Below are 26,158 nucleotides of genomic sequence, written 5' to 3' on the forward strand. Positions count from 1 at the left end.
TATTCATGTTACCAAGACCCCATTTCTGAAGTCTGCCAAAGTCTGCTCATCAGAAAAAGAATGTATATATATGTATAACTGAGTCACTTTGCTATACAACTGTAATTAACACAACATTGTAATTCACCTTTACTTCAATTATTCAATTAAAAAAAAAGAAAAAGAAAATGAACACGATATACAAGCGTCTGTCGGGGACCAGAGTTGTTTTGAAACGTCTAATATGTATTCTACCAGAATTCTCTTTCCTCTTAAGTGTATTTTTCATCTTCTTAAATAGATATTCTGGTTGCTTAGGTATTTCTTCTCAGCCTGAAATTGTCCTGTTTTAAAACCTTTTTCAAATATTGACAGGTTTCCTAGACCTCTGTACGTAAAATATTGTTGAATGTTCTGTGGTTGAATTTGACCCCTAGGCCGGCCTCTGCCCTGAGAGTCTATGATTCCCTCCACAGAATATGAATAACTCTCATTGAATAAGCGTTTACAATGCATCAGGCTAAGTGCTGTACTTACTCAGACCTTCCAACAATTCTATCAGATAGAACAAAACAAACAAAGCATTCGTATTCCAATTTGGACTCTGGAATCTTTTCTTAAATCCTCATAGTGTTGACTCTGTCTTCTTATTGAGTTGTATGATTTGATTCATATACTTCCCACTGGAATAGCAAGGGGACGTCTTTGGAGGTTATAAGCATTTCTTTTTGGAGTTTTGTCTTTATTCTAATATTTGGCCTGAAATAATTAGATCTGTGATATGGATATAAGAGCCGAGTAGAATACTTGTCATGCAGGCTTCTTGCCAATCAGACTTGACATCTGGTCACAATCCCGTTGCGTCTGAGACCTGCTGCATCTGAAAACATAGCCAAACACAGGTAGTGATCCTTAACAATCTGATGCCACCCAGTGGGAAGGCTCTTTAAGTTGGTGAGAAATATGTATCTTCTTTGACTTATTTCTTAAAAATTCAAATATGGAGTTTCCTGAAGAACTAGGGGGGGAACACAATGAGTTCTTTGGCTACAAAGAATAGGAATAAAATGTTTTAAAGACTTAATGACATTTCTTAACCTCTCCTACATAATTTTCGAAAGTACACTGAATTAATTTAACTTTCAGACACTTTGTTTCTTTTTACCTTTAAATTTCTACTGAAACACAGCCAGTTCATGGATTATTTCACAGGGTTTGAATTTACCGATGAATAATTGTGCCAGTTTGGAAGTGGGGTGCAGAGATGGAAGTTTAACTGCATGTAAGACTCTCATGTTTTGTTTTTCAGGAAAGGAAAAGAAGCACCCCCATCTTTCAAGCAGTTTTTTAGTAGTTCTCTGGCTCTGATGCAAATCAACCTTTCAGGCACAAAACTGTCTCCTGAGCCCTTAAAGTGAGTGTTGAATTCATTTTTTCCAGAGCTTTTTAAAGTTCAATTTGTTATTAGGAATGTGCTTGAGGGAAGGGAAAAAGACATACAATCCTAAGACAGACAAGGCAGATAAAAATGCCTTTTTACTTTGGGTCACAAAGGAAGTCAAATTCTTTCTGAGTACATTGTATGCTGTTGATATTATTGCATCTTCTATGAAAAAAAAATCTTCCTTTGGTTTGTGACCTTGGCAGTAGTCACTGATCTATAAAAGTTGTATTTCTGGGTACCATCACCTTTCTTTTGACCTCTGTTCAGTCCATTTTAGGTATATTCTTGTGTGCATTTTAAAATCTATTCTCAATATTTCTACTAACAGTAATAATCAAAGGCTATACACATGCGTGCAGCAGAAACAATTTTTAGGTGCTTTGTTTTCTGAATTACCTAGGTATCTATTTGTTTGGTATTTTTACTTGGCAGGCAACTTATGGGTTAATATCCTTAGTGTAGGTGTCATGGTAAAGTTGAACTTTTTAGAATAATTTGTTATCCTTGAATTTCTTTTCACCATTGCCAGAAATAATCAAAAGGACTATAGAATCTAATTCTCTCTGAGTCAAAAGAACATTTTCAAGTAGTTTTGAATATCTACGTTGTCAGGTGTGTTCAAATGTATGCACAGATTTCTCCTTGCCTCAGCTGACATGTAAATCAGCATTCAATTTGTTCCCTTGCAATTTGTATGAAATGTTAAAATCAATGTCTGCTATTCGTTCTACTAGAAAATTAATCATCTAATTTGTAAGTTGCCTTTTCTTTGCTTTTTGAGAGGTGTGAAATTCTTGATTAGTTTTCTACAAAGTACGGTATGACTAAAACAATGGAGGCCTTTAAGAACAGTTGATCCACCTGTGCAAAAAAAAAATCCTGATGTTATAGCGGCCTGTTTTTAAAAAAAAAAGAGGAAGAATTGAATCTTTGTAATAGAGATCTCTAAATATAATAGCTGCAAATTGTAAAAACATGATTAGGCTGTATGGATGTTAACAAAGCTATCAGCATCAGTATTCTAAAGGGGATCCATTATAATTTAACCATATTCATTCAACTGATATTTATTGAGCATTTACAACAGACTAGATGCCAGGAAGGCACTGAGTAGAAAGCAAAACCAGACTTGCTTTTATCCCATCATATCAGCGGGAGATTAGCATATTCAAAGTAGTTTTAGTGATAGGTACATGGTATGCTAATTCAATGTTGCTGGTTCCTGTAAAAGATAGAGTAGTTCTTCATTGATTAGTACAATTGATTTTATAGAATAATCCTCACCACAACAACCCTGGATTTACTGTACTTTATTATAGGTCAGTGTTAAATCTTGTGACCTGTTGTTATTTATGGTAATGTTTAATAATAAATCAGTACTGGCAGACCTCGGAGATGTTGCGGGTTGGGTTCCAGATCAACTGCAATAAAGTGAATATTGCAATAAAGCGAGTCACACAAATTTGGGGGTTTCCCAGTGCATTTAAAAGTTATGTTTACACTATAGTGTAGTTTATTAAGTGTGCAATAGCATTATGTCCAAAAAAATGTACATATCTTAAGTAAAAAACACTTTATTGCTAAACAGCGCTAACCATCATCTGAGCCATCAGCGAGTCGTAATCTTTTTGCTGGTGGAGGGTTTGAAATATTGTGAGAATTACCAAAATGTGACACAGAGACATGAAGTGAGCAAATGCTGTTGAAAAAGTGGCACCAATAGACTTGCTTCATGCGAACTGCCGTAAACCTTCAAGTTGTAAAAACACGCAACGCAGTATCTGTGAAATGTAATACGATGAGGTATGCCCGTAGTCTCTTCAGGTCTGTGTTTTACTCAGTACAAATTTTAATATGAGGAAAATGTCTTCATGGCCAAAGATTCTGTAAACAAAATTCTGGATGTACATTTAATGTGATACCATAATTTGAAAAGATATAACAAAACTGAGGTGCTTGGGTTTGCCTGTGAGGGGGTGAGGATGGAAAGGAACTTGCCAAGCACTGCCCTAAGTTAGACACACAACTGGGTGCTTACCCACAAACTGTCACCTGCAGTGTTGACAACAGCCGTGGGAAGGTATCATTATCCCTATTTTACAGCTGAGGAAATGGAAGCTCAGAGAAGCTAAGTAATTTGTGAAAACTCACTGCCATCGCAGGTTGGGTTTTCTGGGAAGCCAAGTTAGAGTTGGAGATTAGCATGTAGGATGTTTATTAGGAAGTGCTCTTGCAATCTCACCTGTGGAGGGGGAGCAGGAAGAAAGCAGGATGGGACAGACGGCAAGTTGAACTGGGGCTATCACAGTGAAGACCTCAGCCAACCCGATGGGAGCTCTAGAATGTTGCTAGAATGTCCCTGAGCTGGGCGACGAGGCTGGGCCTGTATACCCCTGTGTTGATCAGTCCTTGGATACAGGCTGCCCCAGAAGCAGATGTGACCTTGGGCGAGGCACTTGTCTTGGGCTGAGGCAGTCCCCAAAGAGGACCGACAGCTGAGGGGGCTCTGGGAGGTACATTGCAGAGTCCACTGCTGTCAGCCAGCGCACACTGGCTCAATCCTGTTCCTAAACCCACGCTGTATCCCCAAGCACCAAGAGGGGCAGAGGGAGGCCCTCATTTCTTAAAGGGAGATCAGTAGCCATAAGAGAGAAAGCTAAAGAAATGCAACTTCTCTTGATGTAATTGCTTATTTCATAATTGTGTTTTTCCTTGGAGGCTCTTTTCTGTCCACATTAAAGTATTTCAGGGCTTTTTAAGACCATGGTGACGCTGCCAGAGCCGTGGAGATGACATACAGATTCTTCTGTTAGACCTACTAGAGAATGGACTTGAGGATATGGGGAGGGGGAGGGGTGAGCTGTGACAAAGCGCGAGAGAGGCATGGACATATATACACTACCAAACGTAAGGTAGATAGCTAGTGGGAAGCAGCCGCATAGCACAGGGATATCAGCTCAGTGCTTTGTGACTGCCTGGAGGGATGGGATAGGGAGAGTGGATAGGGAGGGTGGGAGGGAGGGAGACACATGAGGGAAGAGATATGGGAACATATGTATATGTACAACTGATTCACTTTGTTATAAAGCAGAAACAAACAAACAAAAAAATTCTTCTGTTAGTCAGTTTGACGCTAATGATTGAGGACCAAGAGGATGGCGATGTGAAGGCAGTTCACTCTGGGTTAAAATAAACAACACACCTTGTGATGGAGTTTTCCCCCAGAGCCTGTGATGCTTTCTTGTAGTTGTTCTGTTTTGTTTTACTAGGGACAGTTTCTGTGGGTTATTTATATTTGTCTCCTGAGTCGTTACCTCTTAATCATTGGCCTTCTGTAGTTAAGTATCTTAAAGGACACCATTTATTTCCTTGTCCTTAACCTACTCGTCAGAAAAGTAGGAGGAGTTTTCCCTCCATCTAAGCATTATACAAATACAATGTTAAAATATGTGGCTAAGTCCTAGAAACTGAAAACTTAGAAATGTAGGGACCTGTTAGGTAATGTCCTGACTCTCCCATTTTGCTGATGAGAACCTGAGACACAGAGAGGAAAAGTGATGTCCTTCAGGCTACCCAATGCTCAGTAACAGAATCAGGACCTGAGGACAGGCCTTTTGGTTCTTAGTACCAATAGCTTTCAGTAGCTCAATACTGCCCCCAAGAAAGAAAGGGTGAAAAGGCACTTTTTAGGAAAAGAGAAACACTTGAATAATTAATTGAACAGAGGCACACACACGGATGAGACATGCCCAACCTTTTTCATAGGATAGTGTTTTAGAAGAGAGGACAGTGAACTGGATTAAAGGAACGAAGAGACAAAGAGACACGCAGTCTCCTCGACCTTCTTACCCACAGGGGTTGTTTGCGTAGCTGGGAACAGCCAGGTTCTTGCGCTCTGCCCACCTCGGGGATTCGCTCTCAGTGGATGAGACCAGAGAATCAGTGGATGGGGGAAAATCTCAGAGACTTTGGCATGAAGTATTTCCCTACTTTCCCACCTCCCCCTTCCCCTGGGGTATTTTTGGAGTCTGCTAGTAGAGGTGCCTTTCCTGGGAACATAGAGAACAGGTAGTCACCCCCCGGTGACAGTTGCCTTGGTTCTACTCTGTAGTATTTACAACTGTCTGCCTTGCATTATGGTTATTTGCACACATATTTGTTTCCTTTGCTTGAGATTGGCAGCCCTCTCCTGCTCATCTTTGTACTCCTCACAGGGCCTAGTTGAGGGTCTCTTTTCCTTTCGGTGTAATTAATGGATGTGGGTGCCTGTATGAAATTTTTGTTTCAAGCCTGTTCAGTGGTGTTGGATTTTATAGGACTGACTTGTAAAAGTGGAGTTAATTTATTCTCTTACCTATGAGGTCCACATGATGAGTCCAGTCTCTTCCATAAGCAGTTAAGAAAAATCCTTTGCAGAGCGGTGATGGTGTTTATCCTGTGACCAGCTAGTAGCTGGATAGACAGGCAGGATCCTGTACTCAAACTCAAGACTAGTACCTTGTCTTCCATGCTGTACACCCTTACCCATCCCACCTCTGCGAGTCCTTTAACAAACTCATCTAGATATGATTTCACATCCTGGAATACTCTAGAGCCTGCCTTCCTCCATTAGCATAACCCTTAGGGAAAACTAGCTTTACTTTGCTATTCTAATAACAATTGCCTGATAATATTCTAAACATTATTAAAGGTGTTCTCAAGCAGATGCAGGGGGCAGTTTATCTGTGATGAACACAATTTAATTTCAGTGTGCAATTAGGAGCACTGTTGGTTTATTTCCTTAGGAATTAGCAACCCTGTCGGGTTTCGCATTTATGAGGGACCTGCTCTGTGTCAAACAGAAGAGTGTTTCCCTGTCATTTTTGTCACTACTCTCGGTGGGCGGAAATGCAGTTGGCATTTTAAAAAGTGAGACGCTGCTTGCTGCTTGAGCAATGATTCAGAAAAGGCCTTCTTCTTTCTCTGGGTTTTGTTCAGTGTGCTTACACATTTTTAGAGCAACAAGTGGAATTTTTATCTAAAGTGTGTGTGTTTCCTCCCCTCAGAGCGCTGTTATTGGGCCTGGCTTGTAATCATAACTTGAAGAGAGTTTCTCTTGATCTCAGCAACTGTGAGGTAAGAACACCTTTAGATGATGCACTAGAATAGATAATAGCCTGAAAATTGCTTTGTCTTTTTCCTGGAAACTGTGATACTGTGATTCCAGATGGTATACAAGGAGCAGAATAACACACTTTATAGAAATTTCTGATGTTCTGTATATTGTCAGTTTTATCTACAAACAGCCACGGAACACCATTCAGAAAGCAGTCAAATGTGCTTTTAATGACTTTTCTTTTTCTCCCCTTCTTCCTGCCAGTTGCTTAAGTATTTTATGATGAAACTTGGAGATATCAAGCCTTAAACTAGCTTTACCATCAGGAAAATCGTACCATACAGCCTTCCTTGCAGGGGCCAAGATGTGTACAGCCTAACTTGGATTTGGAGAGTGTGAAAGGGAAGATCTTTGTCATTAATTTTGCTTTTTAATATCTTCATTTTAAAGCAGGAAAATTAAGATGCTTCTCAAAATTATAGGAACTACAAGCAGTTTCTATCAAAGTACACACAGAAGAATTGAGACTAAAAGCTTCTACATTTTAGAGGGTACCTGAACTTTTTCGCTATCTTGAAACTTTTAGTTTGTGTGGAGATTAGTAAGAAAATACCCGGGTACAAACTATCCAGCTCTTTAGAGCCTGACTTTATCCACCGTGTCAAACGTGGTGCCTTTTCTCAGGGCTGGAGGTGGGAGTTTATTCATTCCTATTCTTGGGCCTTTATACCCACTCTTCTCTCTTTCTGGAACACTCCTACCATGTCCCTCTTTTTCCCCAAGGCCTCCCTCTCTTTGAGGATCTAGTTCAGGTGCTGTCTCCTCTGTACCTGCATCAGATTCCTACTGTTCGATCTGAGTTTGGCCATGAGTAGCTATGCAATCCTGGGTGAATTACTTGATAGCGTTACATCTCAATTTCTGCATTTGCAAAAACGAAACAACATTAGTGCTTCTCCTAGTAGGTTGTTATGAGGTTTAAAAGAGCTCTTCTTTGAAATGTGATGCTTAGATCGTCCGGTACCTATAAAGGTTGTTCCCTATTGTTGCTTATCTGTCTGTACGTTTCTTCCCTGACTGCTTCAGCACTTTGTGGTCTTATTTTTTTCTAATTGTCTAGTACTTAATGACGGTGACATGCATTTGGACACTGAACCACGTGTAGTGCCTTGCACAATTATTAAATTGGCTCCTGTATGCTTTCCCAGCTGGGTTGTGGCTTTATGGAAGGTAGTATTTGTGTCTTACTTTGCTTTGTGTTTCCTTTAGCCACTATCAAACTGCTGGGCAGTAAGCCAACACTAAATATTGAAGATTAACGCTTTACCTCTCTGAAAATTCTAGAAACTGACAAGTCTGAAATCAGCCATATAAATTGTTAGTGCAGCCATATAAATTGTTAGAATTTTTTATTAATTTTGAGCTGGGGTGAACGCCAACTGTGTGTGATTTACTAGTCTTTTTGTTTGTTGGGGGGAGTGGGGGGAAGGGAAAATCCTAAAAACCTAACCTGGCATTGTGAAACTTTCATGTGCAAATTAATGCTCTTTCATTTATAAAGGCAGACGGTAAAACAGAAACTAGCTCTGGCAATATGAATTAATTATTTGTTTACCAGCACTTAATATTAAGGGCGTGCCAATAATAAAAATTCCTTATGAGGGAAGGCGTAAGACGAATGAGGATAGAAAGGGTTATTCTATTAAAAAAGCAAGTTGGTATAACCTTGATTGCTGTTAGATCAAAATACTGAATTAGCAATAACCCATTGCTTTACTATCCTGATTAAAGATCACGATTGCTACCAATATAACATCATTCATTTAATTCTGTAATCAAAACTGGAATGGACATAAGTGATCATCTGATTCTCATGCTTATTGATGAGGAAACTGAGGTCTAAAGAAGCTGAAATAATCCAGCTGACTAATGGCAGAGTCATAATCAAAGTATGCTCTCCCGATTGTTGTTAATACTAGTAATTATTAGAATATCATGCAATTAGACATTTTCTCGTCAAATAAGTTGATAGGTACCATATGCCCAAAGAACACTGTGTTAGATTGTCACACAGCTTCTTTTTTAAACTCCTTTGTGATCCTATTCAGAATAACTTTCAGAGACAGTTATATTTGGTGAACCATATAAAACTGACATTTCTGTGGGTCAAAAATGGCAGACAACTATGGAGAACAGTTTGGAGGTTCCTTAAAAAACTAAATATAGAACTACCATATGACCCAGCAATCCCACTACTGGGCATATACCCTGAGAAACCCATAATTCAAAAAGAGTCATGTACCACAATGTTCAGTGTAGCTCTATTTACAATAGCCAGGACATGGAAGCAACCTAAGTGTCCATCGACATATACAATGGAATATTACTCAGCCATAAAAATAAACGAAATTGAGTTATTTGTAGTGAGGTGGGTGGACCTAGAGTCTGTCATAGAGAGTGAAGTAAGTCAGAAAGAGAAAAACAAATACCACATGCTAACACATATATATGGAATCTTAAAAAAAAAAAAAAGGTTCTGAAGAATCTAGGGGCAGGACAGGAATAAAGATTCAGATGTAGAGAATGAACCTGAGGACACGGGGAGGGGGAAGGGTAAGCTGGGACGAAATGAGAGAGTGGCATGGACATATATACACTACCAGCTGTAAAATAGATAGCTAGTGGGAAGCAGCCGCATAGCACAGGGAGATCAGCTCGGTGCTTTGTGACCACCTAGAGGGGTGGGGTAGGGAGGGTGGGAGGGAGACGCAAGAGGGAGGGGATATGGGGATATATGTATATGTATAGCTGATTCACTTTGTTATAAAGCAGAAACTAACACACCATTGTAAAGCAATTATGCTCCAATAAAGATGTTAAAAAAATATTTTACACAAATGGAAGAAAAAAATGGCGGACTATTGGCAGTTTCATGTGGATCCATCAAATGCTAGTGGACTTTTTCCTTTATAATTTTTCTTAATAAAGCAGGAATCCAGATCAAATTCTGATGGTAGGATTGACCATTACTGTGATGATAATTCCAACTTCATTTTGGCCATTCATTTATGAATTATATGATAAAATGATACTGCTGAGGTGGGGACCCCTTCATACTACCTTAGTGCCATGTTCCACCATCTTACAGCTTGAAGCACAGTACTGGTGACCACGTTTATTAAGTCACACATTGTATTGCTGCTCATAAAAATTAATGAAACACAAAATAATTTTTGTAAATTAAGGTGTCTTGTGACATTTTTCTTCTTAAAGCTAGATGTCCAGGTTTAACTAGGTTTCACTTTGCTCATCTCCATGATACAGTAAACCTCTTTCCTATAAAGGTACTAGAAGCTACAGTGTTTTCTGTTTAGAATGCTTGGCACTTAGAGTATTAACTCCTACTCCTTAAATCATTCATTGCTTCAGAATTTATGTAATGCTCTTGGAAAAAAGCGTTCACTAACTTGGAAGTTTAAAAGTATGCATATGTGATTTTTTTCTGTTCATTCTCTAGTTAGCCACAGTAGACACAGCCTTCTTTACTCTTATTATCATGCCAGTCAAAACCATGGAAGAATTCATCACTTAATGATGAATAAAAAGAAACTGATGATCAGATAAATGCCCCCACCTGTGGTGGGTTGGGGGGAAAGAAGCTTCACCCTGATGCCATAATCATCTCGGGAAGTCATTTCTACAGGGGTGGCTTACTCAAGGTGAGGGACTGACAGACCTAAAAGGTCAAATGTCTGTCGTATAATACTGGGGAGTTTCAGATGTGGGCACTGTATGAGTTCAGTGCCCCCTACAGATACCTCTAAGTACAATAGTCTACCCAAACCATGGAAGCAGAGAACAAATGTGAAATACGTTGAAAATTTTTTTCATATTTATAAATAGATTACTTATTTTATTATAAAACAGCTGCTCTCCACTGATTAACTTTAAAATTAGGTTTATATGGGTGTCATAGAAAGTAAACGACCATCGTCTAAAATCGTGGTTGAGTTTATTTGGAGGAGAGAGACTGTAACCTTGAAACAGGAATTAAAAGTGTCTAGACAGGAAACTTAGAATAACTTGCCTTAAGCAGATTATTTTGTTCTTACCATTTACTGATTCCTTTACTCTTCACGTTTACCTTTCTTGGTGTGTTATCCTTCAGTACTGCCCTGAAAGAGGCATTTCACATTCATCAGTTTGAATGAGAGAGATTCACACTTCATGCTATTAAAGAAAAAAGTGTCCTGCAGATATTTATAAATTGTGGAGTTGCTTTCCTACAACACAAACATCCTTGATATTTAGAAACTTCAGTCCAAAATTTGGGGCTGTAATCTTTTGCTCTGTGAGGGCTCAGCTAGTCAGTACTGAAATTAACCTTTCATTTACAGATAACTTCTCTACTTAGAGAAAAAACTTACCTGTTTCACATTAATTATGTTATCATTTCATTTTCTTGGTCTTTTAGTATCAGAAAAGTTTTCTTTGAGAAGAATAAGAAAATGACTCCAAGTAGTCATGGAAGGAAAGAGAGTATCATAGCAAACAAAGGGTGGGCACTTTGGAATCCAAGAGGTTCCCTTCTTTCAGCCCTCATTTTTCACCTGTGGAATGGGGATTGTACAGTCATCCCTCAGTATCCGCCGGGGATGGGTTCGGGGAGCTCCCACAGATATCAAAATGCACAGATGCTCAAGTCCCCCATGTGATATAGTGGAGCACAATAAATACAGTTGGCTTCCATATCTGCAGGTTTTATATCTGCTTATTCAACCAACCTAGGACTGAAATTTCACAGAGGGCCGACTGTAATAGTTTGCTGAGATAGTATTTGGCACAATGCCAAGCCTAGGGTAACTATCTTTATGAAACTATTTTTAAAAAAATCACCTTCAAAGTTGTGTTAAATCTCTCAAGAATAATTAGTCTCATCAATTTATAGGCACACCTGGTTTTGGACACAAAACAGCATTACCCTCTGAATGGCCCGGGGCTGATCCCAACTCACTCTCAAAGCGTAAGGACTTAGCATCTGTGCAGATGTTCAGAGAAATGTGTGTGTTCCCTTGTCCTCAACGTTAGTTCAGAAACAAGAGTTTCAAAACTCTTTTATGTATGGTGATAGTGATGTTGACGTTCATATGCATTCTCCCCATGTACCCCTCTGCCTGAAAGGAGGCAATGGGTGTATGCATCCTGGCTTGTGTTTAAAAATCTTATTACTTCATAGTCATACTTCGAGGGAAGAATAAGTCAGTGCTGGGACTGAATTCTTCAAGCTTGATCTCCTTCCAGGTGAGAGAGGAAAATCTCTGATACTTCAGAGAAGACGTAAAGGCTAGCCATAACTGAGGATTTGTTGCAGTCTGGATGTGGGAGTTGGTTCTTTTAAGGAGAAATTGACCTGCACATTATGCCATATTCATTGCAATGTGCTTTGATGATGAGTAGAGAAAAGAGCATCAGATATTAAAATTTGTAACAAGTAGGACATTGCAGCAAGTCACTAGTAACTTTTCAGACAGTTCCACTCAATCTGATAGTCATTCAGCTTTGAGGTGAGAAGGCGGGTTTGCGTGTGTGTGTTGAGCATCATCATTGCTGTACCCCTTGCTATCACTTTCCTATTAGGCTGGGTGTGGAATGCAAAATGGAAAATGTTTCACCACAGGATGGACATAAGCAATATAATGCATGCAACTATTTGGAAATGCAAGTATTTCCATTCTCTTGGAAATGACAGTATATATATAGTTGACCCGTGAACAACACAGGTTTGAACTGCATGGGCCCACTTACACGTGGATTTCTTTTCACTAAATACCTCCTACAGTAGTACATCGTGGTTGGTTGAATCTGCACGTGGGGAAGGAACCACGGATACTGAGGGCCAACTGTAAAGTTATACTTGGATTTCTGATTGTGTGGAGGGTTGGCCCCCCTAACTCCCCTCACCCCAGAGGTGTTCAAGGGTCAATTGTATTATATATCTTTCTTGGGTTCTAAATTACCTTTTGGCATCAAACCCTGCTAGTGAGGATATGTTGAACTGGATCACGTCAAACCATTTTCTGTTCTTGGAGAATCTTACAGTATTCACAGTTTCCTGTGAGAAAATTTCCCAGGATGGAAGTTATTTTTTCATTAAAAATGGAACCCCTATAGAGGACAAGTGATAAATAGGGAGGTCATTTTATATTTAAACCTGTAATATTTGCCACCTCTTTTTAAATGGCCAGTGCTCTTGAGGAAGGAAAATGAATCATTAAAAGTTCTCTAGATTATAGTTTCCTTGTTTCTGTACCCATTATGGGTGTTTTTGTATTAGATAGATCTATTCACTTAGAACTATGAGTAACAGCTGAAATATTCCACCTTCCTTGAGTGAGACCACACTTCTCTCTTGAAAGAAATGTGATTGTATTTTTAACATTTCAAAAAGTATTGAGTGATTCAGTCACATTTACTCCTCTTTGATCTTGCATTCTTTTTAAATAATGCTGGTTGTGGGATCCAAATGAGGGTCATTTAAAACCAGTTTCACATGCATACATGCAGACACAGCCTCTAATTATGCAAATTTGTTTAAAAGGATTTTCATTTACAGTAATGGGAAAGCTTTTACTGTTTTGGGAAAGCCTTAAGCTTTGGGGGAATTTTAGGCATCTAATAACCTGTGAGTTCAATCCAATGTTCTTGTGACTGAAGGTCAGTTATTTTCTTATTTAAGTTTTGGATTTTTGTTTTGGGAGTTTATTTTAGTTGAAGTGTTTTTTCTGACTCTGCCTTTTTACATCGTGTGTTGATAGACGTCTACTTCTCTGTTCTTATTCTGCTTACTTAACATTTTTCGTTTTTTCTCCTTGGGCTTTCCTTAGCTTGGCCATTGTGTAAGTACTTTTTGAATCAATAAATTAGGGTATGTTGACATTTTTTAGTATTGGAAAATGTTAGTATATGCTACAAGTATCAAGTCAGGAGTATTTGTAAAATAAACAGAATTGAGCACTGAAATCTCACCTTTATTTTCCATTTTTGCAAATGGACTATTTTTACTATACATTTTAATAAGAAGTAGAGATTTTGTGTAGAAATTTGACTTCTCAACAGAGAAATCACTAACAGCAAATAATGAAATTGTAAAAACTTAACGTTTGTCTTCTCAAAAGCATAATTTTTTTCACGCGCTGAAAATCAAATTATATTCCTTGGAAGTGTTTGCCTAAATTATTTCTTGCTTTAATGTTGACGTAGTCTACATATAACATTCACTTCTTCAGATATTAACGAACTGTGACCTGGAACAGTGTTTCTCAAATCTATTTGTGAAGAACCTGGTTGTTGTTTTTAAATTTACAGCCAATCATAAACCAGTACTTTGGCAAAAATATAATAAAAATGGCCATAGCTCCACACACTGGATTCGTAGCCCTGCAGCTGTGGAGTTGGTTGGCCTTGGTTTCCCTGAAGCGTGTAGACCAGCCTCCTGGGGAGGTCTGCCTCTGTGTGACCCTCCCCGTCAGAGTTCACATCAGGCACGTCACCGTGACCTGCTGTTACCTGAAAAAGTAGAAAGGACTGAATTTAAACACTCCAGCTGAAATACTCCTGAATAAAGCAATTCCAAAGATCTGTGCAAAATTCTACTTAACATGTAAGCAGCCAGGGAAATTGGCAGGGTTTGGTCCAGAGTACCGCAGACATATTTCATCTAAAATAGTGAAATAAGGATTCTTTAAATGTTTACATCAAAACTTGAACAAGTAGAAAGTATTATCAATTTGGTGTAGAATTTTTACATAAATTTAGATTTTCTTAAGTGAATAGAGAAACTACCATGTTCCTTGGCACATGGTAGGTTCCCAATAAATGAATTTCTTTTCCCTTATTAGATCGTAAGTTTACTGAACAAAGGGCCACAGCTTGGGAAACTGCATCCTGCACAGTGTTTTACACATAGTAGGAACTCAGATAGTTGCTGAACGGAAAACAAAAATACTCTGACCTCTGTAAAATATGCTTTTGGTTTTATGGGAAAAGATGAAAAGGGTTTTATAGGTCTTTACTGTCTCCTTTGGTTGTTTTGCTGCTACATGGTGGAGAGTTATACCTTGAAATCTGTAATAATCAAATAAAATAGTAGCAGTTTCTAATGTATAAAAGGGATTTGTTAGCTTTCCAAAAGTCAGAAATGAAGAAAATTCTTGTGTGTTGACGGAGACCATCTTGGCAATGGTGATGGGGAGTGGCCTCTGTCTTCTGATTCTTTTTCTAATGATTTTCAGACTTACGTGAGATGGGAAACCATATAATGACTAGTGATTAGCTTTTTACACTGATGATAGCTTTTTTGGAGTTGATAAGTTTTCACTTTTTCTTTGGTGCTAAGTTTGAGACTATATCTCCTATTTTTCATTTTTTTGGCTTTACCCCTCCAGTGATCACTTTACCTGTTTGGTTTGTGTTTCTCTAGCTGAGATCTGGAGGTGCGCAGGTATTAGAAGGCTGCATCGCCGAAATCCACAACATCACCAGCCTAGACATCTCCGATAATGGTAAGTCAGAAATCAGAGAAGAAAACATAGAAATGTTATTTGAAGCAAGTTGGTAAAGGGAAAATAATCTTCTAGCCCAATCTAGATGACACCTTAATAAAATTATTTCACTTCTTGACTAGAGGACCTTTTAATTTAACAGAGTTTATTTATGGAATAATTCTGTGCCAGAGTCTTACTAAGATTTTTCCATGGCCAAAAATGAAAAGTCTATGCAGTAAAACAATTCAGACCAAACAAAAAAAAACTTGTCATCAATACATTGATAAAGATCTGAGTCCAACCTTTTGCATGCTTAGTGGTAATAAAATTGAGGTCTTGTTTATTTATTCAGAAACTTGTTTCATTAGCTTTATTTCTACTGGTTACATTAACATGTGCGTATGAACTTGCACAGACAAGAATGCAGTATGAATTTGCATAGACAACTTTAACTGCGGTTACCTCCCAGTGAACAGTATGTCAGAATCTTCTTTCACAAAGGGATGGGGAGAGATGAAATTTTCTGCTGTCATGCCTCCCCATTCCTTGTTGACTTTATTTAGCCACTGATTGCATAAGAGGTTTAGGTAAGTCTTTGTGGAGAATGAGTTTATCCCTGTGAAATAAGAGGACACAGAGTACCTTTGGTGGGGGGTTGGGGGAAAAAGGATTAGCATCTCAGGACTCTCAGGACAGTACAGAAAGTCATCCACTGCCTTGCACCTTTGTTTAATTGTGCTGCACCTGAGAATTTATTTATCCACATGTGTGTTGATTCTCCATTTACTCTGATTCTTTCCAGGTTTAGAATCTGACCTATCTACCCTAATAGTGTGGCTCAGTAAAAACAGATCCATACAACACCTGGCGTTAGGCAAAAATTTTAATAATATGAAATCCAAGTAAGAGTTTTGCATTTTTTATATGACAATGATGAAAATAACCAGCCTCCTGAAAGCTTTTGATTTGATTCCACTGTCCACATCTTTAAAATCTCTTTAGAAATCTGACACCTGTGTTGGACAACTTAGTACAGATGATTCAAGATGAAGAATCAGTGAGTATTACTTTTAACACTCTTGCCTAAAATCTGCCGTTTGTTGCTGTTCTTACGAATTATGTCTGCTGGGTTAATGCAGATATGCTTTCAGATAATTTTATCTCTGTATACATTTTCTATTGTTATTGTTTTTAAGTGCAATAAATATTTATGCTTTAGTACAGTTTTAGAGAGTACTTAAAATTTACCTACTTTCACTTTATTCAGCTTATCACTAATTAAAGGAAGATTGTAACTAATAGATGAAAAGACGTATACATTGACTCCTAAGCCCATCTTTTAGTAAGCCTTACTACTTCCTAGCTTCAGCTAATACACTAATCTGCAAGTGTGAATTTTTACTCTCTAGTTGACTTTATAACCTTCTATCATGTTGAGAAGCATCATGTTGCTAATTTGAATTTCATCTAGTAATTATGCAGAATTACAAGAGACTAAGAAAGTTGTCCCCCATCTTAAATTGTGTCTAGAACTCTAATAATCCTTCTTCTATTTTAATTCCCTGTAGTTGTTCCTGGCTAAGACTCGGTTCAGGGTAAAGAAATTTAATTTCACATAGTATCCTATTTGGCTGCCCTTAGAAATGCATTAGGATAAAGGAAGATATTTTATGGACAAAGTGAGAAGCGCTCTACCATTAATTCCTTTCATTTAAACCTGGTGCATCACATCTTATATTTTACTAATGCTCTTTAAGATTTTGTCCCTTTCCTATCTTAGTCCTATTCAGCCACCGAAGAGCTTTTATGGTTCCTAAAATCCAAATCAATTTGTATAATGAAGATTCACATTATTCATGTTTGGTGATAGCTACTTTTGTAGGTTATAAGAGTGATTTCCTGTATTAATCATGTGAGATATGTCACATTTAAAAAAAGTATCATTTCGGGACTTCCCTGGCAGTCCAGTGGTTAAGACATTGCCTTCCAGTGCAGGGGGTGCAGGTTCAATCCCTGGTGGGGAAACTAAGATCCCACATGCCTCGCGGCCAAAAAACCAAAACATAAAACAGAAGCAATATTGTAACATATTCAATAAAGACTTTAAAAATGGTCCACATCAAAAAAAAAATCTTTAAAAGCAAAAAGTATCATTTCCCATTTTGAATTCACACAGGGTTATAGCAAATTCTACTATAACTGTAAGCTAAACTTTTGGAGGAAGCCATGCGGTCAGGAGAGATGGAGACTGGTACTTTTCCTTGCTTACCCTTGCCCACATCTCTTTGTGGAGCTCTGACCTGGAGGGCAGGAGAAAATTCTGTTGTCCTGCCGCTTCATTGTGTGGATATAATTTCCAACCTGTGGACTAGAAATGAAACTCATTATTATTTAATGAATTCAGATACTTCTCTTTGTCCTCATTTGCTAATAAACCCCATATTTTGTACTCTTATACTGGGTTATTAAAGTTAGAGGCATAATTAGAATGTAATTTACACTTTTCAGAATCATGCAGTTTGTTTTACATATTTAATTTGACTTTATACCACCCTGCTGTATTTGAGATTTTGATTTCCTAGTACTGGCCCAGTTTTAAAAGGTTGGGGAAGCCAGTATTGCAGAATCATATATATATATATATATATATATTTTATTTTTTTTTTTTGCGGTACACGGGCCTCTCACTGTTGTGGCCTCTCCTGTTGCGGAGCACAGGCTCCGGACGCGGAGGCTCAGCGGCCATGGCTCACGGGCCCAGCCGCTCTGCGGCATGTGGGATCTTCCCGGACCGGGGCACGAACCCGCGTCCCCTTCATGGGCAGGCGGACTCTCAACCACTGCGCCACCAGGGAAGCCCTGCAGAATCATATTTAATAATCATTCCCAAATATTTGTTCCTTAGCACATATTTCAGGAAAATTTATATGTTATGAAAAATATATTTCTTAATTTCATGTTTTGCTTATTACATGAGGGTCTTCAAACTCTGTTCCTATAATTTTCAAAGTCTCTTACTCAAAGATAATCTTGATATTTAAAGTACACCTAAAAACATATTCGCAGATGGTAAAGTCTGCTACAAAAATGTGAACTCTGTTATAAATTTGAAAAGTTGCCGCTAATAATGTACAGTGAAAAGCCTTTTATGTTCATGTCACAGAAAAGTAGGTGGCTTTTTCAATAAGTAATTACATTCTTTTTATCCTTTTTCTACTTCTGAATCAGTAATGTGCAAAACTATTTAAAATGATTAGGAGTTCAGTCTTGTGACTATAAAAATTCCACCCATAACTGGCGCCATTGGGCTCATTTTTCGGTTTTATTTTTTTAAAGGTTTCTACATATAAAAAGAAAACTCTTTGCTTTTTACATTCTGACCTTGTGTCTGTAGAGCTTATTCTTAGACAGTGTGTGGAATACTTTATTCTCCCGATATTGCACAGTATGTTCACTTGGACAACCTAGACGCACGGGCTCCCGTGTCACCTTCAGCTCTAGACAGTGGCTGTCAGGCTGCTGCTCCCAGATTCGAGGGACGGTAACACTGAGGGGCCAAGATGACAGGGACTCTTGTTCTGAAGTATTACATACAAACCTGTGTTGTGAACAATACAACAGTATGTGTTTGTCCTGGGAGTCCCTGTAGCAAGGAGACAGATTGTCAGATTAGGCGTGTTCAGCTATGAACAGGAATAGTAAGATTTCAAATAGTAATGTTACCTGGAAGTGCAGTAAATCAGGAAGGGATGACCTTATAAATATGCATGCAATTCCGGCTGTTCTGTTCGCATTAATGGCTCTGCCTATTACTTTTAAGTGTTGACTGGGGTGTATTAGGGTTTGAATATAGTACTGGAATTGGTGCTCTCCAGCTTGGAGACTTGCCAGTTTTCCAATATGAGGAAGAAGCTGTAATGTGTCATTTTTGTAGGCATTGAATAGAGCTTATTGAAATGATGGGAGATGCGATTACAGCTTTTTATTAAAGCAGCATTGCTTATGTTTTCATTTAAAACGTGAAGTTTCCTGAGTCTGAAGCATTTTTCGTTTAGTTTTTTTTTCTATCTACTGGAACGTAGACTCTTAAGAAAATTGAAGCTCCCTCCCTAAACCTGCCTGAGTCTAAGATTACGCAGGCTTTTGGGCTGAGGTTTTAATTGACTTAGCACTTACTATGCCATTTAACCTTAAGAAATTTGATTCTAATTTATATAATATTACCTTTTGATTTTACCATAGATGTATTACGTTTAGAAAACATGGTCAAATTTGGACAATAAGGACAATCACTCGGGAAAAGTAGAACCAAATGCATAATGCCAGTTTGTGGACATACGAGTCTTGAAACTGTCAACACTCTCATTCTGCCTCCTGAGCCTTTTGGCAGATGTGCCTGGAACAGGTGTTCTATTAGAAGTCCGTGTTCAGTGGTTAAGTGGACACGAATACACCCCACGATTTGTGCGGGGGTCCTACAGACCACCTAGGCACATCTCAAGAACCCCAGTCCCACGGGCCACCGTGGAACCTGGTCATAGATGATCCTAGAAGCTGCTTCCAGCATCCATCTCCTGTAATGTCCGAACTGCTCATGGAGTTAGCATGTACAGTTGTTGAATACGGCTGGGCCAGTGTAGACCACCGCAGGCAACCCAGAAGGCATCCAAATCCCCTGGAGAAGTCTTAGTTCTGACTTTTAGAGCAACCTTGGCTTAAGTCCTGGAATTCGCACCACCTCATTAATTCAGTTATGGCTGTAATCAGGGATTGCAATTTAAATACCCACAGGGCTAGGAAGGTGACATAAACACTTGTGAGCTGGGTGTAAGTAGGGAGCCCATTCTTTTTTTTTTTTTTTTTTTTTTTTTTGGTCAGATACTCTGTAGGCCAAACAAAACATGCCTCCAGGCAGAGGGCTCTCAGTCTCTGGTTTAAATAGACAGTGAGTGGATTGGCTTGGGTTCACCACACAGCTTACAGTAATGAAAAGGTCACACACATTTGACTTTTTGTTTTTAAATTGTAAGTGTGTCTTTTGATTGGATCTTATAAGACAAAGCTAGGAGTGAGGATCAAAAAGATCTAGGATAAGCCAATAAGGGCAATGTTGTGTAGGAGCTGAAAACACAAAATCTGTAACCAGTCTGTCCGGTTCCTGTTCAGCTACTTTCTGTGTGACCTTGGTTGAATCACTTAACCTTTTGTTTCTTACTTGAGAAGTAGGGATAACAATACCTAATATAATAATACCTAAGTATTGGGTTACTGGGAGGATTAAATGAGTAAATATATGTAAAAAGCTTAAATAGTGGTTAAGTGTTCAATAAATGTCAGTTATTATTGATCTTGGCTGGGTTTTATTTTGCATTTACTACTTCTAGTAATTTAGTACTAGTATTCCTCTACTAGTATTTTAAGACGTCCTTCTACCTTGCATAGAAATAAGATGGGTCAAGGGATAGTGTTGCCATACTGAAGTGCAGACGTTTCTGTGTAGTATTTTTATTTCTTTCCTCCCATCCTCCACTTCAGAAGAGCTGGCATCCGCCACTCTGGGTATCTTTCCACAGCTTCCCTTAGAAGAGAGGTGGCTGATATTCAACATTAAGACACAAGCTCTTCATGTTTGACTCCAAGGGTCCAGAACCTTCAGGTCCCATTCATCAGTGTCTTTTGGCCAGAAGTTTCCAAATGAGGCACTTTGTGTTTGTGCGGTGGGTCCCTCCCCTGATGGTTCTCCATGAAGTGGGTCCCAGCGAGCGGCAGCAGCTCTGACAACACTGTGTGAGCGCTGCCTGGTGTTCCCTCCACAGCCTCTGCAGTCCTTGTCCCTGGCTGACTCGAAACTCAAGAACGAGGTCACCATCATCATCAATGCCCTGGGAAGCAACACCTCCCTGACCACAGTGGACATCAGTGGGAATGGCATGGGGGACATGGGGGCAAAGATGCTGGCCAAAGCGCTGCAGATCAACACCAAGCTCAGGTACGCAGGCCGGGCCCTCGGCCCCGAGGAGTGGATGCTGGTTCAAAGGGAGGTCTGGAAGAGGGTCTGACCCAGCAACCACTGGGGGGGGGGGCGGCTGTGTTCGTGTGAGGCCTGAGTTTCCCAGGCGACCAGCCGGGGAGCAGAAGCGACAGCTTCAAGTCTTTTTTCAAAATATGGAGGAGGGTGTTCCCAAATTTAGACACAGTCATTCCTTCAAACTGCTGTCTTAAAGATTTCCACTATGAGGTAAACCCGGCTGAGAACCATTGCAGTTTCCATTTCACAGCAGCATTGGCAGCTGACTGATGTGTCCGGAAAGGCAGGGGGCAGCAGAGGAGGGGATTGGGGGCAGAGCTGGGAAGACTGGAGGAATAACACCAGGGGCTTCCCTGTACTTGGTTGTGAGCCCAGCGTCTTATCTTCCCTTCCCACTCCTGCGACATAAAGACCTAAAACCCAAGGGATCCATGAAGTCCACTGTGTCAAAGGCAAGTTTGTACTGGATGCTAACTCTTCTGTTCAGTGCTTTTCATCCGTAGTGCTTCCCAAGCATGGCTTTTCTTAAGGATGAGCTATGCAGTAACCACTTCTCTTAGGGACTAGTTATCTGGTAACCACGTTTACCAGCCATCGTTCAGAGAGACCCAGTTGCTACCTAGCCCGGCAGTCTGGTGAAGGAAGAGTTAATAATTCACGCTGCTCCTCGAGGGCTCTTTCTGGCTGTTTCCCTTGCTTCCCAGTGCAAGGCAGAGCCCGCACCTTCCGTCTAAACTGAAGGCAAAAGCGAAAATCTGCCGCAGTTTCTTTGAAGGTCAGTGTGTACGTGAAGAAGGTCGTTGAGGTTAGGAAGAGAAAGAAAGCAATCAGAGGTTGTGAGCCTGGGAGCGTTCAGACAAATAAAAGGCATTTCATGTGTCAGGTGAATTGACAAATCCTACAATACTTCCGAAGTATTCACATTCTGAAAGGAAAGTCGTACTTTTCTTCCAAAATAGATTTTGTATTTAGAAAGTAAACCACCTCCTAGAGTAACTGAGGTTTATCAGCAGAGCGAACTCAGTTGCTGGGACTGCTGATCATATCACGTCAGGGCAGCGATGAAATGTCAGAAAATATGACCACTTTGTCCCTCTAGTTGTTTAGAAGAGAAAAAAGTCTCAGTATCTGGAATTCTTTCTGTTGGACATGAGACTGTTTAGCCTCTTGTATAAATCACTTCAGCCTCAGACTTGACTACTAGAATGCTGTTTGGAGAATATGTTGGGAGAATATCAGGGAAATAGGGCTTTCTGGCTAGCAGAGCATTAGGTGACTTAGTGGTAAGTTAATGTGTGTGCTGTTGCTTTTAAGTATGGTTTTTTTCATAGTACTTGAGCAGAGAATGGCTTTGGAATCTAATGTTGGGGGAAATGCTCATCCTTGCTTTGTTTGAAACAAAGCTGAACATTATTCCTTGCTCATTGTACTAAAATACCTAGACAGTGTTGCCTATAAGAGATTTATCTGCAATGGGAGAATCATTTCCTCCATTCTTAAGTATCTGATCATTTATGTGATTTGGTTTCCAAACAGGACTGTTATATGGGACAAGAACAACATTACTGCCCAAGGCTTTCAAGATATAGCTGTTGCTATGGAAAAGTAAGTTTGACTTAGGACTTCTGTCTAGAAAAATAGAAAAGAACCAATGGTGTTTGTGTCTCTGTGGGGTAATACAAGTAGCAGTAGATTGGGAATCAGAAGATCTGGGTCTGATTAGTCTCCTGCTAACCAGCCATGGGACCTGGGAAGACGTTGACTTTCCTCTTCTGTGAGTTTCTTCATCTATAAAATGAGAGCAGAGATGCTTATTCCACAGAACACACAAGATCATGGTTGCAGGGGGGTGGGGTGGAGGGTGCTACACAGCGGTCACCTTGCTTCTTTCTCCTTGTGGTTTTAAATCTCCTTCCACTGGCTCTCACTTTTTTTGCCCAGGATGACAACTCTGAATCCAGTGGTGAGAAGAAAGCTGAGGTCCAGAAAATAAAAATGAAATTGAGGAAGTGGCAAGGCCAGGGCTCACTGGTCTCATTCCTGTAAAAGGCTTTTTTAAAATTACCTTCGTAACTAAAGTCTGCAACTATTATTTATTGTCAAATTTACTTTCCCAGTAAACTAAATGAGGAAAGAAGAATACAAACGTGGCTGAAAAAAATGCTAGAAATCTGGTTCTTTCTGAGCTTTTCAATCCTCCTATTGTATTCTAATGGTAGAAATGATCAAAGCAGATTTATAGCATTAAAAACGAGAGGTTACAAAATGTAGGAGGGAAATTAGGGGCCAGTAGCATAGAAGTTGGGCCTTTTAGGAGGGGGAGGGGGTGCTCATTATTCTGTGTTTTCCTGCATGCACGGCCCCTCAGGTGGAGCTGTCATGCCCAACATGATGACCTGGATAAAAGCCTAGACCTGGAATTAGGAGCCCTCCATTCAGTCCCCAGCTCTGTCACCAATAAGCCTATGATCTTGAGCCTATGATCATTTCACCTCATTGATGAATTTTTCTTTTATAAAGTGAGAAATGACAGTAAATCATCTCTAAGTGGCTTCAGTTCTAAATCCCGTGGTTCTCCTTTAGCCAGGAAGTCAAAGTTGCTGCCACCACCAGCCATCGCTAAACATGGATAAGGCGGCTTATGCCATCAGTCATCATGGCCACTTCTCCCGGGAGACTTCTGTGACTGCAGAACCTCCTGTAATTACACCTATTGCACACAAAACCTTTGAATGGAAACATATATTTACAGATTGCTGCATTTGGGTGCTCACAGCACAGCTGCCACTCTAATGATGTTGCAGACTGCCAGCCCAGGCAGGTCTTTGTGAGAAGCCAAGAGGATGCAGCCTCAACACTCCACATTTCCAGATTGAAAGTAGAACTCCCTGATCACAGTCTGTTATGTACTCTGTGCTACAAGATGCCAGTGGTGTGAAATCACATTTGGTTTAAATAAACCGCACTGGTCTGGAGCATGATGAAAAGTGGATGAGGGAAAAGAAAAGCTTCAAGGCTGCGAAAAGAGACGTATTATCTGTTAATTTCAGTTGGCTGGTTCCTCTTAAGTCAAACAAAAGCAATTTTGCTCAAACAAAGCTAAGGTAAAAATTAAAGTTATAGAAATAACAGCCTTGTCTTTGCTGATTATTTTACTTTAAGCCATCTTGTCAGTCGGACTGGATGAAGAACAGTTGTTGTTTTTTTCCCATTAGGTAACCATCCAGATTGGCTGCTTTTATTAAGATGACTGTTTATTTTCTTTATTATTTCTTCATTATTAGTACCTATTTTAGGAATTAGTTGTTAATTTATTCTTCCAGTAGAAGCCATCTGACTGTCCATAAGAGTTACACCATGAATGCTGCTTGTTGTTGAGAGACCTGAAACAAGCCAGCTGTGGGATGCCTAGGTGCCGGTTGCCAACACGTGGCCCACAGGGTCATCCTTCCTGAGTGTCTTGTAGAAACAGATGCATTTTGGTTGGGAGAGAGGAGGCATCTCCAGGTCTAGAGTTTGTGGTAGGGGAGCAGGTGTGAGTGTTCATCCAGACACACAGCACTTTGTAGCAAGTTCAGGAACACAGGCCAGAGTGCGGATCTAGAGTTCTCACGCAAAAATGACTCACCCTTGCATTCTTGTGTCTCATCAGCCGGGCAACAGCCGTGTGAGGTATTACATAGACCCAGAGTTCCACAGTTGCTTTACTTGGTGTCTAGAGCCTGGGGCACTCGGGCTGATCTGGGGTGCCCACTGCCAGGCCCTGCAGAGGTCAGGTTGTTGAGCCAGCAGGAAGGTTTTCTAAAGACAGTCACTGGTCTTGGACTTGGTTATTTAAAGGAACCCAGAGCCTGAACAGATGGTTTTTGTGGATGCTCACATCCTTGGCTTGGCGAGCAAATGTTTTGGTTCTATTTTGGGGTTTTCCTCTACTGTTCCGGGTCTGTCTGTCACGTTGTCACTGTGGTAATCAAGTTACCTTCAGATCTGTCGGTGACTAAAATCCAAGTAGCAAGTTGATGCTGGACTTTTTTCCCAGCCTTTCTCTCAGACCATCTCTCCAGTTCCAATTTGAAAATCCTGTCCTTACTGTAACTGAAAACTGAAAGCAGAACAACAAAACCAGATTCCTTCAAGTTGTGTAGGTTTTGTAGACAGCGTGAATCGACGAGGTCACTTGTGGTGTCGCACGGGTGGTGGGACCACCTACCTGCAGTCGAGGGGCCTAAGATGGTCCGGTAGTTTAGAATTTTCTAAGACACTCTGGCAGCTCTTTTCAGATTTTAAAAGGGTGCTGAATTAAGATAATAGGAAGTTATTTTCAAATAAACATACCATTTTCTCCTTTTTCTAGGAACTACACGTTGAGATTTATGCCAATTCCTATGTATGATGCTTCTCAAGCCTTAAAAACAAACCCTGAAAAAACAGAAGAGGCTCTGCAGAAGGTATTGAAGGATCAGTAACTTAATTATAATAAATTCACATTCGAGTGGAATTGTGTGAATAATACATTCTGAACATACGAACAGTGCTTTGTCTTTTACAAAGCTTTTTTCACATTAGCTTGTATTCTTAGGATCATGACTGGCATAATGCATGACTGGGGGAGGAATAAAATAAAGACTAGAACTTGTCATGAAATTTAAATGGAGTAAAATAACATTCTTACAGCATCAACGTGCCAGACTTAGGCATGGATACCTCCCTCTTCGTCCATTGGAGAACGTGTACAAGTGAATGACAGCTAGCACAACCTTCATCCCCTTCATCCTCAACAGCTAGAGCCTTCCCTTCCTTCTTCATCGAGAAATTTAGGGCATTACTGAGATCTCGCTTTACCACCTTTGTCTATAAATGGGTCTGAATCCACACCCATGCCCACCTCCTTTCTGGCAACCCCAGAGGACGATGGGTACCTTCCCCTTCAAAGCCCAGCCATCTTCAGTGCCTTTGACCCCAACATCTCTGCCCTGTGCTGGCAACTTGCCCTGTGAGTCATTCCCTCGCTCTTTCATATCTTCATCCTTCTCGTTCTATGGTTACGGCTACCTTTTTCTCTACTTTTA

At 39.8% G+C, this 26,158-nt stretch overlaps 1 protein-coding gene across 7 annotated transcripts in view; it reads left to right on the forward strand.

Moving 5' to 3' along the window:
• Positions 1-26,158, forward strand: part of CARMIL1 (capping protein regulator and myosin 1 linker 1) — a 315,566-nt gene that overhangs the window by 202,091 nt on the left and 87,317 nt on the right. For all 7 annotated transcript variants that reach the window (XR_003437580.1, XR_003437579.1, XM_027128538.1 and 4 more), the window contains exons 16-23: positions 1,289-1,393; positions 6,469-6,538; positions 14,998-15,079; positions 15,864-15,963; positions 16,064-16,118; positions 20,878-21,050; positions 22,626-22,694; positions 25,444-25,537. Coding sequence is in view for 5 of the 7 variants with exons in the window: in XM_027128538.1 (XP_026984339.1) it covers positions 1,289-1,393; positions 6,469-6,538; positions 14,998-15,079; positions 15,864-15,963; positions 16,064-16,118; positions 20,878-21,050; positions 22,626-22,694; positions 25,444-25,537 (748 nt within the window). In the remaining 2 variants the exon portion in view is untranslated. The remainder of the gene's footprint in view (positions 1-1,288; positions 1,394-6,468; positions 6,539-14,997; positions 15,080-15,863; positions 15,964-16,063; positions 16,119-20,877; positions 21,051-22,625; positions 22,695-25,443; positions 25,538-26,158) is intronic.

This window comes from Aethalodelphis obliquidens, unplaced genomic scaffold (assembly GCF_003676395.1).
Source record: "Aethalodelphis obliquidens isolate GAN/ISIS:26980383/991018 unplaced genomic scaffold, ASM367639v1 scaffold34, whole genome shotgun sequence".
Taxonomy (NCBI): domain Eukaryota; kingdom Metazoa; phylum Chordata; class Mammalia; order Artiodactyla; family Delphinidae; genus Aethalodelphis; species Aethalodelphis obliquidens.